Below are 17030 nucleotides of genomic sequence, written 5' to 3'. Positions count from 1 at the left end.
ATAAAACAGGAATGCTTCGACTTCATTCTTCGGCTTCTACATCCAAGGTATAAACCTTTTGATTTCTAAATTATGCAAAGTAGAGTTAGATAGTGACTAAGGTCTTCATTATTTTTCTCTTATTTTTGGTGCATTTGAAAGATATTACCCCTATTAGATTTCGTTATTCGTCATAACAGCAAAATCAGTCAAGCCTTTGTATCCATTATTTTATGCCTTTCTTATTTGTTATTTTCTTCCAGTCATAAGTTATACATTTACGTTAGGCCATTCGAAATACAAAGTATATTAATTCTAGACTTTTTATTTTTGTTTTTGCAGGGAGTGAATAGTATGGAAAATGAACAAGAAGAAGATGTAATAGGCAGCGAGTAAGAGGAAGAAGAAGAATGTGATGTCATAATTCAATTTGAATTTGCTTTAATCTTTCTATTGTTATTCCTAGCTCGGACATATTTTTGCTTCTATTTATTAGCTAAACTAATATTATAGCCTACAACATACTATGAAACAATAGGTTATTAAGATGATTTGGTGTTAGAAAAAATGTTATTACTGCTTTTGTTTTTGTTTTTTGTTTTACTAATATAACTTTTATAAGTTTGGGATTGTATAGTTAAAAGCAATTATTCCTACTAGCTGTTGTTTCCTGGTTGCTACCTGTTGTGTGATGTTTTGCTGGCTGGTGCAGCAGCTGGCCTGCTGGGCTCGAGGTGTTGTTGCTGTTTCAGGTTGCTGTCTGGTGTTGCAGATGGATTGTTGGTTCTGGTGTTTGGCTGCTGCTGCTATTTCTGGTTGCTGCTGCTGTTTATGCTTGCTACTGGTTTTTGTTTATTAATGTTGTTGTTGTTGGCAACTGTTGTGTCTGCTTGATGTTTCAGTTGCTGCCTGTTTGTTCCAACCTAGTGCTGCTGGTTTTTGTTGCTTTGCTTGCTGTTCCTGTTTGTTGTTGCTGTGTGCTGGGTTGTTGTTGGGGCTGTTCTGCCAGCCTGCCAGCTGGGTACATGTGCTGCCACAGTTGGGTTCTACTGCTGTGGCTTGCTGGTTTTGCACTAATAAGTTGCTCCCAGATCTGCTGCTTCTGCCTGCTTGTTCTAACCTGGTGTTGATGATCTCTGGTGCCATTGCTTGCTGTTTATGGCTTGCTGTTGCTGGGTTGCTGTCTGGTGCTAACTGCTCTTTCTTGCTGGCTTCAAGTGCTGTTTTGGTACTGTTATTGCTGCTGTTAGCTCCATTGTTAATGCCCTATTGGTTTCTTTGTTGTTGGTTGGATGCTTTTAGGCTTCTCAAAGCTTGTATAATTGTAGTTGTTGTTTTGGTTGGTTGCTACTTATTTGCTTTGTTCATTCCTTTTGGTAGCTTACTTGTGTCCTGTTCCTTTGGTTCTGGGTAATCCTCCTAGAGGGTAGCTCGGTCTCATTGAGTTCAGAAGGGCCGTGTTTTTGTTGGCCCAAGGTCCTTAGGAACCCTTCCTAGAAGGTGGCCTTCGGACCTTGGACCTTGACTTGAGGTTGTGTGCCGTAGAGGCTTGTGGTGTTTTGAAGTTTAGGCCTAAGGGCTATTTGTATTCTCTTATTTGCTGCTTGTAGCTTCTTTTGGTAATAAAATTCTATTTACCAAAAAAAAATTAGATGTTTAATATTAAACATTTTTCTAGTATAACAATTTCACAAGAATACTGCACATTTCCACTCTTTTGCAATATAGCAATGTATTACAAAAGGATAAAATAGCCATTCATTTTAGCTCTTTCAATTTATATATAACAGTTTTTAAAGCGTCACCTTTTAGATATTTGGCAACACTTTTGTATTGTTACTAGCAAATACAACACGTGAAAAAGTTGTAGCATATTATGACATAAGGCGACATTTTTAAATTGTTTCCTAAGGTTGCAACAGTTTTTAATTGTTGCCTTTGTGAAATTGTTGCCTTAGGCATGAATTTACCTTGGCTTTTAAATTTGTTGCCTTATGAATAGACAACGGGGGCATAAGCAACGTCTCATATATGTTGCCTTAGCTACAAGGCAACACTTTTTTAATATTAGGCAATGGTTTTTCACTGTTACCTTTGCTTTATTTTGTTGTGGTGACATATTTAACTAAACATCTTTTCGAAGGTATGCTGTAGACAATCCCTTAAGACATTTGTAAAAGTTTATATATTATATTCCTGCTATAAAGGTAGATAAGTACTGCACCAAGTAAGCCCACCTTCCATCCATCCTTTTGCCGCATTACATGTTCTAACATGATGATCATGAAACTATGTATAAGATCTTCTACATCTCCCAAACTTGAAGAATTCAAGCTTTTCACTGAAGTTCTCTGATCAAACAAGAGAACAATGACGTCAGTACGCAAGTGATTCATACACATACACAAAGCACATGGGTTAGATATCCCCCTTTCTAATGGTAACCGTAAGAATATGTCAAGTTTCGTAATGCTTTTCCATAGCTATGAAGCACAGAATGGGCAAGAGGGTGACATTTCCCGTTCCTGAAACATCCCCAGTATACACGGGCAGGACAGGACAATTCGAGGAGTAGCAAGTATCGTCAAAGGACATTAAGGGAATGTCTGAAAGCATCTTGAGGACAACAAACTTCGTTAAAAGAGAATCGATCCCAGGATCACCTGAAACCGGGAAGGAAGCTCTTACCAACTGAGCTACCCCTCACTCTCACTATAACCCAAAGATGACTTAATAAAAAAATGTGAAAAAAAAAAATTTAAAAATAAAATGTGACCAAAGATGGCTCACTATATTTCAGTGCATCTCAGTTCTTACAATCACCTCTCCACCAACCTTTCTCCCTGAGCCAAATTGAACACCATAGCAGGACTATATATGGGTAGAGACTCACAATATATCCACAGCTTGACAGAATTGGACCATCAACCTTTCCAACTGATAACAAAAGCAGCCATCACAAGTGATGTCCCTTTCTCTCTCCCATCTCCCTTCAGAATCTCTAGACTCTCTACATCACCAATCTTCTCTCAAGCATCTTCTTTCTTTGACTGACATTATCTGCTCAATAATCTTAGTTATGTCTTATGTCACAAGCAATTACGCTTTGCTTAGCCATAAAAATCTAAATAAGTTGGTACAACTCCTGGATCTCCAATTCACTCAAATACCCAACACACGCCCCCCAACTACTTGCCAAAGGACTAACTTCCAGCTCTAACCTCTAAAGCCTGGAAAGTAGGAGAGCCACCACTCGGCTGCTCCCATTGTCAAAGCCTTTGCTCTAAAATGAATCACTGGAACTTTCTCTTCTACTCTCTCTCATAGGAAATCACTAAATGTGAATATTATCTAAATGTCTAAATTGCAAATTGTGACATGTGATTACTAACTAATAAAATTTAGCTTAGGGTTTCTAATTGAAATCATGATATAAAACAAAAAAGAATAATTAAGTATAATTGGATTAAATATGTTGTCAAAATGAATATAAGTATCATTGTAGGTTATAAAATAGATGTCATTAAAATTTGGCAAAAAAACAAAAAAAGGGGAAAGTAAACAAAGGCGAAAAGATTTTTAACCAAAAAATTGACATTCTATGTGTAATGGTCCCATATAACATATCATGATTTCTGTAATGGTTTATGCTTTAAATATCTTCTATGTGTAATGGTCCCAAATTTTCACTGAGATTCATTTTCTTATATTGAATGGAATGTTAAAAGAGATTTTTAAACATGTAACGCTGTGTCTAACCCCCAAATCATAAACCATTACAGAAATCAAGATATGGAGATTATATTCAACAAAATACATGCAGCGAGAACTGAGAAGGATATAAGTAAAACTATAAAAGCACCTTGGCCAGTAATCGATTAGGACCCACACCAGCACAAGTCAAACCAGTTTCTTCAAAAACACATCTTCTGATCTCTTCAGCAACCTTGTTGAAAAAGTATATGAAAAGATGAAATGAAGACATGAAGTAATTCATAAACTTAAGTGATGCGCACAGGTAAAGGATAAACAAAAGCAGATCAATTAGGAATATATGACAAATATTAATCATCAAGCATACTCACTTCATCACTTCTCACGTCTCTTTCTCTGCAGACCTCGATTATATCAAGGTATGCTTCATCTAAACTGGCAGAAATGAAGTTAAGGTCGTATCTCTGAAATACTGAAGTTTGATCATGCAGGATTGGGTTAGCAAGCCATAGACAAAATAATAGAAATAAATAAATTTACTTGATATCAATTGCAAAAAACATCCTTATTAGCTCCCACCTTTTCTAGTCAAAGTACTATAGTAAGTATACTTTTCAAAATCTACAGGAACAAAGATTAGCTCTGGGCACAATTTACGTGCAATAAAACCTGGCATTGCAGCACGAACCCCATATCTCCGTGCCTAAAAGAAGACAAAACATCTTCAGAAGAGAAAGTGAAAAGCTAGATAATCAAAATCCTCACATGCAGATTTTCAAGTAAAAATCCTCAATCAACCACATCGACAGACAAATTTTTCATACCTCATAATTAGCAGTAGATATCATAGACATGCCGCCAACAGCCATTGCCGTGCCTTTTAGCGAAGGATTGCTCAATGTCTCAACCGCGGCATAAAAGGCATCCATATCTACATGAAGCCAAATTCTTGACAAGTCACGTGTGGCTTCTAATTCGGTAATCCTTCTTTCAGCAATCTGTACATTTGCATAAACACTGAGATAATTAATCAACAAAAACAATAGCATAACTTATGACAAAAATACCAGAAACCAACCTTCTGATAGTGAGCTATGTCAGTAATTGAGAGCTTTCCAAGCCTTTCACGCATGTTGTCAGTCCTTTGCCTCATATCCGCCTCCTTGCGTTCCTCATTTTCAAAATACTTCGACCCTTTGTCATTTCATATACAATTCTCTGTACTTTTTCCTTATCAACTCCATCCATACCTAAATGTATAATGTAACTTCATCAAAATATGGCAAGATTGGCAACTTTAAAAGGCGCCGCTGCCATCTTTTTGGTCCTATAATACACATATATCCATATAATAAGGAAAACTTCCAACATAAATATGTCAATACAAGCCTACATAATATTGATCCCAAAAAATCGATTAAAGGAACCTATAAAATCAGATAGCTTTGAAATTGCCCGGCCTAGAGTTACAAGTTCTCAGTAAATCACTTTCAAAACCAGAAACAAAGGACACATGGGCGTGCAAGTAGAAAACAGGGACATCAAATTAAGCCATAATTTTATAAATTAGTTAAACTTGTGGTAAAATTGACCAGACCCAATTATTAAAAGAGAAAAAGAAAAAAAAAAAAACCTAACTATCCAACTCCCTTTTCTCCTAAATTACCAGAAATGGCATAGTGTTGGGTTTTCTAGACTAATATGATGAAGAATAATTATGCATTGTAAAAGTCAAATGACCATTACATTTTACCTTATCAAGATCCAAAGTTCCTCTACAAACACTATTAACCAACACCATCAAGCACACCGTGCAGGCATAGATACATATAATGCTCAAATATACTGGATGCACCCTATTGATAAATGACCTGGACAATAAGGTAAATCAAAGAATATGACACATACCAACCCAAACACCAGTAAAGCCCTGGATTCGAGAAGCCTCAATAGAAAAAGTTGAGAAAAGAACACGAATCACCACCTCCTCAAGAGCCCTCAGGTACCAATGAAGATCCATGTTGTGATTACGAAGGTTGATGATACGGTACATAACCAACTACAGTCAAAGATAAAATAGTTAGAATAATAGGAGACAGGGATGATCTGAAAAATATACGTTGCAGAACTCAGCACAATTAAGTCTGATTTCAAGTACTTTTCAGACTTTCAGCAGAAGGAAAATACTGCAGTCACATTTTCTTTTTTCTCTACAGGTATCACATTATAAGCCCTCATGTGATCTTCTTAACAAATATTTTCTATTTTTAGCCCAAAAATGAAATCTTGATAATGAAAACAAGCAAAAATAGATGCATAACCATTTTCAGAAATAGATACAATTAAACATATAGCACAAGATAAGTTTCAGCAATAAAAGAAAGATACAAGAAAAGGATCAAGAAAAGAGACATTCAAGTAACATTAAAGAAGAAAATGTACCTGTCCAGGTCCATGATAGGTAACTTCACCACCGCATTCAATTCTAATAACATCATAAGGGGGATCTTTCACATTAAAATTCAAGAACTCCTCGGAGCTACCGGTGCCCAAAGTATACACAGGAGGGTGTTGCAGCATAATCAGAGTATCAGGGCACTCTTCATTCCTCTCAATCAAAGATTTCTTCTCTTTAACAATGGCCTTCTGGTACAAGCACATTATGAAGGTCACTATATTCACATCTGTTGCACAATTGTCACACTACCAATTAAGAAACAATGTTAAACTCTAACTAAGTTTATCCAATCAATATGTTAAGCTTGTCAGAATCAGTCTTGAAGGTATTTAAACTACCTTTTCCATGTAGAACACTTTGACTGATTTGTTTTGCCAAGTGAAACCCGATTAAGTGAGTTTAAACGATGAGCATAAGAATCCCGGTTACACTGCCATAGATTGTGAATTGGGTACTTGATTACAAGTCATGTGTTACAAAAGCCATAGCATGTCCCTGTTACAATAATACGAGGACCCGAAACCCCATCAATTGATCATCATCGTTAACAAATTGGAACCACTAAAAATCAAATTCAATAACAAATGTCAAAATATGATGCAATTTTACAAATAATGAAACTCAAATCAATAGAATCTATACACTTTGATCTCCACATAACAGCCACTATCTTAGTGGTGCTGAACACAGCAATTACAAATCCCATTTCAAAATAATTCTGCAATTGCAATGAAAATATTACAACTTCCACAATAATCATCAATCCACAATCATATAAAAATAGCATTAATTGCATACCCTATATACTGAACTAATTATAAATTACAGATAACACAAAAACTCAAAGTAATCAACCTAATTCAACTATGTTCATTAAATTACCACAATGGGCCAATTTATAAATCAGAAATTTAGGTTTTAGAGTGAAAGTTGAAACTTAAAATTTGAAAAGCAAACCGCAATGTGAGGGCGGATGCAGGCGGAGAACTGGTGGCAGGAATCAGGCGAGTAGATGCTCCGGCAGCCGCAGAGTCAGTCACTTTGGCTCTTTCCTAGGGATGTCAGTGGGGCGGGTCAAATAGGAGACCCGCCCCATCCCCGCCCCGTTGGGGCGGGGATGGATCTTGGTTTGGCGGGTGGTGGGGCGGGGATGGGGATAAAAACCATATCCGCCATGGGTGATGGGGCGGGGGTGGATTTTAGGTTGTACCCGCCCATCCCCGCCCCGCCCCACCCGCCCCGCTTCGTACCCGCCCCATCCCCACCTACCTCACTTCGTACCCGCCCCATCCCCACATCCATATATTTTTAAAAACAAAATTATATACTTCTATACTATTTTATAAAAAAAATTATGTAAAATAAAATAGTAAATATAATAATTTGTAATACACTTATATTATAAACCAAAAAAATGTGTAATATTAACAATAATTTTTTTCTTTTTGCAATCTTTATTAATTATGAATGATTGTGTATTTGGAAGGCGGGGATTAGGCGGGTCTTAGGTGGGGATTAGGTGGAGGTGGATATCCAAGTGGGGGTTGGGGTGGGGATGGTTTTGGAATTGTACCCGTCGGGGCGGGGATGGGGATGAATTTTAGACCCGCCGCGGGGATGGGGATGAAAATTTTTGGTGGGGATGGGGATGGGAAAGCCAACATCCGCCCCGCCCCGCCCCATTGATATCCCTACTCTTTCCTGTAAAATCAGTCACAACGACAAAAAAAGCAGGGCATTCTTTCTGTGTGGGACGATGCCGCAAGCAGAGCCGGAAACGCGGTAAGACTTTCTAGAGATAGCCTTCCAGACTCAATCTATTGACAGGATCTTCTTTAGCTGAACCTGAGTTCGATTAAAAAATAAAATAAAAATAAAGAAGAAAACCTAACACAACAAAACACTACACTAATACAGTATACACTACACTACCCAACTTAAAAAGAAAAAGAAAAGAAAAAGTTCCAATTTTTTTACTCTCCCAAGGCTGCAACAGCAGATAGCATAACATTAGCATTGCTTGCTGCCAAAAGTTGTGGTTGTTACATTTTTATTATTTTTTTAATTACTCTAAAATAATTTATTTTTGACATTTAATTAATAAAAATAATTTTAAAATGACTAAACTCTCAATCTCTCTCCCCCATAAAACATCTTCACCATTTTACCAGAAATCTCTCAACTCCATTTATTTGCTTAAATTATGATTTATAAATGATTTGGTACAAACCATAATTAAATTAAATTTAAAAAAGTCAAATAAATAAGTAAAATTTCAAAACAAATACTGTAAAAATTTACTCACCCTTATCATAATTAATCGTCGCTTCGGAAGAGGCTCGTCCTTTGAATTAAACCTTTCACTCTAACAAAAATAAATAAATAAAAAATCCCTTAATTGATAACTAATTGCGGAAAACATAATCCAAAAAAATCAAAATTGAAGAACATACAGGTCGAGTGAAAGGACATTGATTAGGAGGATTGTTCCTTTGAGCATTGCCTGAGAATCCGCCACGACGAAGTCCTCTTGGATCCTTAATACGCTCAGTAATCTGTTGAAGAAAGTTGGATTGAATAGAAGAAGAAGATTGAAAAATAGAGGAGAGAGAAAGACCTCGCGTTGTTGGCGTTGAAGAGCTTCAAGTTCTTTGCAGAGTTCATCCTCAGTCTTCTCAACACTCTGGTTCGCCATTCTTCTCAGTCTATGCTGTCTGCTTTACCGGGTTCCCCTTGGCCGAAGCCATTCATGGCAGAGGCTAAATAGCTTCATGCCAAGCTCAAAGATCCGAATCGAGCAAATTGGTTCGGCATTGCTCAAGGCTTCTCCAAGCCGAGGTGGTGTTTCTCCATTACCTAGCCTCTTCGCAAGCTCCGCCGAGGAAAAGAACTCCCAGCCGAAACCACTCGTGGTTGAGGTTCGAGTTTCCAGCCTCTGAGCAAGCTTCGCCGAGGCTCCATTTTTGAGCCATGCCGAGGCTAGCAACGCCGAAGCTTCAAGCTCCATAGCCGAGGCTAGCAACGCCGTTCAAGCTCCATAGCCGAGACTAACAACGCCGAAGCTTCAAGCTCCATAGCCGAGGCTAGTAATGCCGAAGTTTCAAACTCCATTACCGAGGCTAATTATGCCGAAGCTTCAAGTTATGCCGAGGCTCAAGCTATGCCGAGGTTAAAGCCATGCTGAAGTTCAAGCTATGCTGAGGCTTGAGGCACCCTTGCCAAGGTTAAGGCTCCATTTAAAGCCATTCATGGCTGAAGTTTCTGCTGAGGTTCAGAGACCACGCCGAAGTCGTCCAATTGCCGAAGGAAGAATTTGTCTACAGTTCATAAGGAACTTCAGCTTCACGCTCCATGCCATGGCCGAAGTTTCAAACTCCATTGCCGAGACTAATTATGCCGAAGAACCACCTTCGCAAAACTTTGCCGAGGTTAAGGCCCATGGCCGAGGTTTTCTATACCGAGGTCAAGGCTCATGGCCGAGGCACCCTTGCCAAGGTTAAGGCTCCATATAAGCCTACTGCCGAAGCCATTCATGGCTGAAGGTTCTGCCGAGGTACAGAGTCCACGCCAAAGTCCTCCACGCCGAAGTCCTCCAATTGCCGAAGGTAGAATTTGTCTACTGTTCATAAGGAACTGTTCATAAGCAAAGTTCTGCCGAGGTTCAGAGTCCACGCCGAAGTCCTCCAAATGCGGAAGGTAGAATTTGTCCACTGTTCATAAGGAACTCCTCACTTTCCTCACTTTTTAAGAGTTATTATATTATTATTATTATTATTATTATTATTATAACTCAAAAACAGACAAATTCATACAACTTACAATAAATTAGTGGGAAGCCGAGATACAATCTGGGCCCCCAGTCCTCTAGCTATAGCAAAGTCTACCCTAGTAAAGATATGAGCTGCAGCACGAGCCCCAATGTCTTGCGTCGCCGAGAACCTCTGAACCCGCTTCAACAACGCAACACCCTCCTTCTCTAATTCTCCAAGCGAAGAAAAGGAGAAGGGAATGAAACCATATCCAATTTGCCGACAACTAGCTTCATACTTCTCTCGCTTACGATGAGCCGCATCAACCACAACCCGTCCAGGAACAAAGTCAGATAGCCCTGTCTGTGTCAAAGGAGAAGACCTAGTGAGGTCCACACAAACATCGCGACCACGATCTCAGGAATAAAGTAACACATCAGCAGGTCTGAGGGCCCCATCATTCCCTCCGGACAATCCTATGTCAACCTCCTTTCTTGCTGAAATCCCAGATCTGTAGCAAATATCAACAAGGGTATCCCGGACAACATTATGCCGATGTTTAATACCGACAATACCAGCACACGACACCGCGTGATCACCGAAAAAATCCCCAGTAAAAACCCGAGAACAAGCAGAGCATGGCGCCGAGATAGAAAACAATGGAACACCCATCCGGTAGCACAACACACATCGGTAGGTCTTTGCGTTCATCGTCTGACCTAAACCAGAAATAGGGACCGCCCGAAGCCAAGAAGAGGAGTGATCTCCCTGTTGCGATTTCCACAATGTCGATTGCCAAGGAGAAAAAGAAAAGGTGGATTCTGCAGAAGCGGTAACCTTTGTGAAATATATATCTGCCAATTTCTTCATGAGTTTAGGGGCAGCGATCTCACTAGGATTACTCAAAATGTCAGACTTCACTATTCCATTAAACAGACTCAACGCATCTCCAAAGGCTCGTCCAAGACCAACATTGCCAGCATGTCGTAAAAGCTGTGTTTGCAACCCAGCAGACTGTAACCGAGAAGAAAGAAAAGCATAATGACGAACATCACCTGCTGAATATACCCCAAGCCCTCCAAACGCAAATGGTAAGGTGGCAAGTCGCCATTGCCAATCACCAAACCCAGGCCCCGAAGCAGTAACAATACGCTCCAAGGAGGATCGAAGAGCCCCGTCAAAAGTGCGCTGAGCTGTCTCAAAAGTACTAGGAGGACAAGTACGCAATGCAAAGTAGAGTTTAGAAACTCCGGTACATGCTCTAAGTAACAATAACTCACACTGAGGGTCATCAAGCATAGCAACCTTATCCATAAGCGCAATGGTCTTGGTTACCCTCTACATCACAACCTCTCCACCAAAGATGGAATCGAAACTAGCAAGACCACCAAGCAACTTAACACCACGCAAAGGTCGAGTAATATTGGGCGGAAAAACACCCACAAGCCTGCTTCGAGGGTCTTCTGTAGGCCAGAATACTTCAGTTTTTTCGACATTAAAATGTAACCCAAAACAAGGTCCTTCCTCCATAATCAACTGCAGAACCTTCCCCACAGCCAAAGTGTCACCGATAACAGTGCCGTCATCCAAATACCAGGCATGAAGACATAAGTCAAAAACATCTCTGATTTTACAAACGTGGGGTTGTAAAACCAAAGCAAAAATTAGAGGACCAAGGGGATCACCCTGCTGCACTCCTTGACACGACCATAAGGATTGGTCCCCATAATACAATCTGGCTGGATTGGAATAGCGGAATTCAACCCATCGCGAAATGTCAGGACAACGACGATGAATTTCACGAAACATGACCGTACGATCAACAAGATTGAAGGCATTTAGAAAATCCACCAACAACATAGAAAGACCAACATTAGAACCTCGGTCCTCAATCAACCGATTCACAACATGAAGAATTGCCTCACCACCCGAAGAAACCCCAACGCCAAATTGAAGACCATCAAAGTAACTTCCTACAGACTGGTCAATCATAACAGCACCCACCTTCGAAACCAAACGCCGCCAAATAGTACCCACAGCTATAGGACGAATACCACCACCGGGCTTGACAAGTGGGGTAAGAGGAGCACTAGCAATATATTCTCCTAGTTCCATAGGACACTTTCCAGCTAGAAAGAGATTAACCACCGCGGAAATAGAATCAACTAACTCATCTGATACAGCCACAGCAGCACCACTCAAGCAATCCAGAAGGTGCTGAGCACGTAAACCGTCCCTACCACATGATGTGCCACGGGGAAAACTCTTAATCCGATCCAAAGCAACAACAAAAGTAGTAACGAGATGAAGACCATCAACAAGTATATCAGGCAAGGATGGAGCCGGAGAAGTAGGGTGTTTAGACTGTAAATCCGCAAGAGTGGCATCATTATAAGGGGCAACGCCAGAAGAAGAAAGAACCCGGACTGCAGCAGTGTAATGGCCGTCACAAATCTTCCTACGCATTGCTTGATATTACGCTCCTCTAAATCAAGGTCCTCCTCACCAACCACTGATAAAGTAGGAGAATCCTCTGCCAAAGTATCCCTCACAAGCTGCAAATTACCACCTGGTGCACTCCAAGAACAAATAGCACGGGAAATACTCTCTTCTTGATGCCGACGTTTTACCAAAGACCTAGACTCAGAGCTGCTCCGCGGGCGAAAGGTTTTAAGGACGCAAAGAGGTAACACCAACAAAGAGACCCAACTAGAAATGTCATCAGGCGTAGAAATCACCTTATCAAAGGCACCTTTCAGAACCCGAGAAAACCCCAATCGACACTTGGGAGGTACAGACTTCACAGTACGTAACCCCTTGGAGAACAAACAATCAAGAAGAGCCACATCAAAACCAAAATGTTGATCTTGCACCAAACCACCTATGCGCCTAAGCTGAGCCGAAGAAGAGGGAGGTTGCGGCTTTGAGAAACCATGAAGCACAAAACGAACAACACCGTCTCCTTCATCCGAGGGTGACACAATCTCACTTGGACTATGACGACACTTAGACCGATGCGTATGCGTCTTGTAGCAAACACCACATAACCAAATCCCATGCGCGTAAAAGTAACTTCCGCCTCATTATAAACAGCCAAACTAAAAGTAAGAGAATGTCGGGTGATATCTCGCGCACCGATACAACAATGACGGTCACTAAGATGCTTGATTAAAGAACTTCTAGTAAGGCCATTACCACTTCCATCATGACAACCACTAAGACCCACAAAGGGGCAATGGAAAACTTACGACTTTTAATTACCAAGGTTCTTTTAACCCCATAACTCTAACGTTATGAAGTGAAGAAAAAGATTGAGCATTACACTGAAGATAACCCAAATAGGAATAATAGGTTCATTTTTGGCAGATTAAGAATATTAATTTAATTGATACTCTGCTTAAAAATTTGAATTTAGACAAGGGTCGTGTTTACGTAAGTATCACTGCATTGACGTATAAGGTTCAAGCTGGGTATCGGTTATGTTATTCTCTTGCATATCCTTTACGACAAGCAAAAAAGATATCTGCTGCCTTAGTTTCAACTAATTTATTGCGGATTTGTACCACTCTGGAGTGTACTCGGGATAGTCTGTGGATAAGTATGAGAGTTCCAGGTTAGTTTTGTGGTGACATTATGTTTAAGATTAATGATCAGTATATGCATGGGTTAGATAGATCTCCCGGTGGAATAATAGGACAACCTATTCCATCTGCGGGTTTAGGAACAATGACAAATGTTGTCATTGCTAATGACATTACTTGTCTTTTGATAATTGAGAACCATGCACTTTTTAGTGTTCTATGGCAATTAATTTATCACACCCGTTACAAGCGCATTATGGTTAATTTATCTGGACATCCTGACCTTTTGGTTCGGGAATTTCTGTACCGAATTAGTGCTGCTGATAGGACTCTTCCGGTTTTCTGCTTATGTGACTTGGATTTTGGGGGTTATTTGATAGCTAAAGGGTTGAATTTCGGGATTGTTAATAGTGCATTTATGCACGTGTATTCCCACTGCAAAAGTTTACAGTGGATATGCATCATACCTTCAGACATCACCGCTTATGACCTGCAATCGGATTATAATTCAGATTGCTTATTACTACTGATCGTGATAAGTTGAGGGCTCACATGGCTAAATTTACTCATTTTTCTTTGCGTTGGAAAGAAGAGTTAGAGAAGATGATAGATTTATCTCGAAAAGTTAAACTGCAAGGGGATGGAATTGTGGATAAATACCTGTTGTGTAAATTAGAAGATGTTTCTCGTTGGGGTGAGCCATAGGTATGATGTATTCTAATTCCTTCACATCATTAGCAATTATATTCCTACCATAATTATGATTCTATAGTATAAAGTCACTCTTTAAAATGCGGTAGTTGTTTCAACATCTTCTACCAAATTATGATTAGGCTCATCATAATTTGGTAGAAGATGTTGAAACAACTACCGCATTTTAAAGAGTGACTTTATACTATAGAATCATAATTATGGTAGGAATATAATTGCTAATGATGTGAATGAATTAGAATACATCATACCTATGGCTCACCCCAACGAGAAACATCTTCTAATTTACACAACAGGTATTTATCCACAATTTCATCCCCTTGCAGTTTAACTTTTCGAGGTAAATCTATCATCTTCTCTAACTCTTCTTTCCAACGCAAAGAAAAATGAGTAAATTTAGCCATGTGAGCCCTCAACTTATCAAGAAGATCTGAATTATAATTCGCTTGCATGTCATAAGCGGTGATGTCTGAAGGTATGATGCACATCCACTGTAAACTTTTGCAGTGGGAATACACGTGCATAAATGCACTATTAACAGTCCCGAACTTCAACCCTTTAGCTATCAAATAACCCCCAAAATCCAAGTCACAAAGGCAGAAAACCGGAAGAGTCCGATCAGCAGCACTAATTCGGTACAGAAATTCCCGAACCAAAAGGTCAGGATGTCCAGATAAATTAACCATAATGCGCTTGTAACGGGTGTGATAAATTAATTGCCATAGAACACTAAAAAGTGCATGGTTCTCAATTATCAAAAGACAAGTAATGTCATTAGCAATGACAACATTTGTCATTGTTCCTAAACCCGCAGATGGAATAGGTTGTCCTATTATTCCACCGGGAGATCTATCTAACCCATGCATATACTGATCATTAATCTTAAACATAATGTCACCACAAAACTAACCTGGAACTCTCATACTTATCCACAGACTATCCCGAGTACACTCCAGAGTGGTACAAATCCGCAATAAATTAGTTGAAACTAAGGCAGCAGATATCTTTTTTGCTTGTCGTAAAGGATATGCAAGAGAATAACATAACCGATACCCAGCTTGAACCTTATACGTCAATGCAGTGATACTTACGTAAACACGACCCTTGTCTAAATTCAAATTTTTAAGCAGAGTATCAATTAAATTAATATTCTTAATCTGCCAAAAATAAACCTATTATTCCTATTTGGGTTATCTTCAGTGTAATGCTCAATCTTTTTCTTCATTTCATAACGTTGAGTTATGGGGTTAAAGGAACCTTGGTAATTAAAAGTCGCAAGTCTTCCATTACTGGTCTCTTCCTGAAGTTCCAGAAGCCTCTTTCGAACCAATTCCGGAGCTAAGAAGTGAGCTGCGATTATGTCAGGCAGAGTCCTTTCTTCCTCCTCATCTTGACGAGTATCACCGTACCTACGACGATAGGCACTAAGATTTTCTATTATAACTTCATCCGGAGGTGGACTTCTAGCCATGGCTTACTAGTTACTACTTGAGAGAAGGAGATTGAGCCCGGATTTTGAGATGGAGAGAGATATTAGCAGTGTGTGCTTGTTTGGTAAGGAAAACGGGAATTTAGGGCTCGGGCTCACAGGTTGAGATGTCCTGCAATGTAAAAATGACTAGTTACATGGTATTATTGAGTAGGAAATGCATATTATTAAACACTTGATAAAGCCAAATTAGCCTAACATTTGGGTGATAAGTTTTGAAAGAGTGGAAGCATATTAAAAATATATATACATATATATTCATAAGACCGTTGGTGTAATTCACAAGAGTGTAATTAATTAAAACAATAGTAAATAAAATGAAGATTGAAAGCAAGTTTCCAGCGAGAATTATATGAGCCAATAGTAAAGGGGGCGTAAAACAACGACATTTATCTAGGTATCATGAAATTCATAAATTCTATTATTGACAAAATCCATATATGAAGGCAATAGTAGCTGTCAACTCATCAAAATCCATAAATTTGTACTATTAAACCAAATCAATGAATGAAAATGAACAATGAGGCAGCAATTCAACAACATTGTTAAAAGAACGAACATTGGTAAAAGAAACTCCAAAACCCCTTTCTCATATAACAAGAATCAATAGTTCCATTTCATTCCATACATTTATATTAGTATCTGAATCAAATAGTAGTGCATTACATTACCCTTTTAACTCATGACTACCTTAAAGTTGAATCTACCATCAATCAAGAGAGAACTGATGAACTTAACTCTTTCGCATTATATTCTCAATCCGTCTAATCTACTCCATGCAATGATTTAACACACAGAAGTTTATGAGGTAATTAAGTTACTGAATTATGGTCACCTCTAATTAAGGTTAATATCAAATAAGCAGAAAAGTTTTGTGAGACTAGTATCTTTAACTCTAAACTTTTAAGTATAGTTTGACCAAAGAAAGGCTCTTAATTTATTATATAGATATTGACAAGTAGTTAATTAGTAAGGACTTAATGAAACATGTCAATTAGCATACGAAGAATATTTTAGGTGAAGTAGGAAAAATGCATTAGAGAAGTTTACATAAATGATGGACTAAGGGGCTGTTTGGTTCAAGGGAATCAGGAAAGAGAATAGGAATCAGTCTCCTTAATTCCCTTTGTACGTATTTGGTACACAATTTTTTCATTCCCTTACAGCACATTTACTTAATCAAATCACCCCAAATCCCTGAATTATGATTCCCTCCTCCCCCTTGGACTTGGATTCCCCAACAACACTACTACATTTTTAATCTAATACAACGGTACAAAATTAGCTAATACAACGGCTAATTTCATACCGTTGTATTAGACTAGGCTTATACAACGGTTTATACTAAA

At 39.0% G+C, this 17030-nt stretch overlaps 3 protein-coding genes across 3 annotated transcripts; all 3 read right to left on the bottom strand.

Annotated features, from left to right (window-relative positions):
• Positions 1 to 324: 324 nt before the first annotated feature.
• Positions 325 to 4936, bottom strand: LOC110709464 (DNA polymerase kappa-like). The gene is made up of 6 exons (XM_021887679.1): positions 4772 to 4936; positions 4518 to 4691; positions 4273 to 4396; positions 4065 to 4165; positions 3842 to 3925; positions 325 to 2330 (listed from the first exon to the last, which is right to left on the bottom strand). The coding sequence occupies exons 1-6, from the start codon at positions 4844 to 4846 to the stop codon at positions 2142 to 2144; spliced, it is 747 nt and encodes a 248-aa protein (XP_021743371.1). The 5' UTR covers positions 4847 to 4936; the 3' UTR covers positions 325 to 2141.
• A 544-nt stretch (positions 4937 to 5480) lies between these two features.
• On the bottom strand, positions 5481 to 6498 carry LOC110709483 (plastidial lipoyltransferase 2-like). Its single transcript, XM_021887705.1, has 4 exons — positions 6490 to 6498; positions 6136 to 6396; positions 5606 to 5752; positions 5481 to 5549 (listed from the first exon to the last, which is right to left on the bottom strand). Exons 1-4 carry the CDS (start codon positions 6496 to 6498, stop codon positions 5481 to 5483), a joined length of 486 nt encoding a protein of 161 aa, XP_021743397.1.
• Positions 6499 to 11238: 4740 nt separating this feature from the next.
• LOC110709482 lies at positions 11239 to 12366 on the bottom strand. The gene is made up of 2 exons (XM_021887704.1): positions 11633 to 12366; positions 11239 to 11524 (listed from the first exon to the last, which is right to left on the bottom strand). The coding sequence occupies exons 1-2, from the start codon at positions 12364 to 12366 to the stop codon at positions 11239 to 11241; spliced, it is 1020 nt and encodes a 339-aa protein (XP_021743396.1).
• Between the last annotated feature and the right edge of the window lie 4664 nt (positions 12367 to 17030).

This window comes from Chenopodium quinoa, unplaced genomic scaffold (assembly GCF_001683475.1).
Source record: "Chenopodium quinoa cultivar QQ74 unplaced genomic scaffold, ASM168347v1, whole genome shotgun sequence".
Classification (NCBI taxonomy): Eukaryota; Viridiplantae; Streptophyta; class Magnoliopsida; order Caryophyllales; family Amaranthaceae; genus Chenopodium; species Chenopodium quinoa.
The sequence above is the reverse complement of the archived record's forward strand: the minus strand, read 5'-3'. Positions and strand labels throughout refer to the sequence as shown.

Bases quoted from the DNA above. Each gene is read 5' to 3' on its own strand.
- LOC110709483 (XM_021887705.1), bottom strand. The intron at 5,753-6,135 runs GTACATTTTCTT...CTTTGACTGTAG, and splicing joins CCTATCATGGACCTGGACAG to TTGGTTATGTACCGTATCAT. The intron at 5,550-5,605 runs GTTGGTATGTGT...ATTTATCAATAG, and splicing joins AGGGCTTTACTGGTGTTTGG to GGTGCATCCAGTATATTTGA.
- LOC110709464 (XM_021887679.1), bottom strand. From the start codon at position 4,846: ATGAGGCAAAGGACTGACAACATGCGTGAAAGGCTTGGAAAGCTCTCA. The intron at 4,692-4,771 runs GTTGGTTTCTGG...GCAAATGTACAG, and splicing joins ACATAGCTCACTATCAGAAG to ATTGCTGAAAGAAGGATTAC. The intron at 4,397-4,517 runs GTATGAAAAATT...GTCTTCTTTTAG, and splicing joins TATCTACTGCTAATTATGAG to GCACGGAGATATGGGGTTCG.
- LOC110709482 (XM_021887704.1), bottom strand. From the start codon at position 12,366: ATGCGTAGGAAGATTTGTGACGGCCATTACACTGCTGCAGTCCGGGTT. The intron at 11,525-11,632 runs GTATTATGGGGA...TTGTAAAATCAG, and splicing joins TATTCCAATCCAGCCAGATT to AGATGTTTTTGACTTATGTC.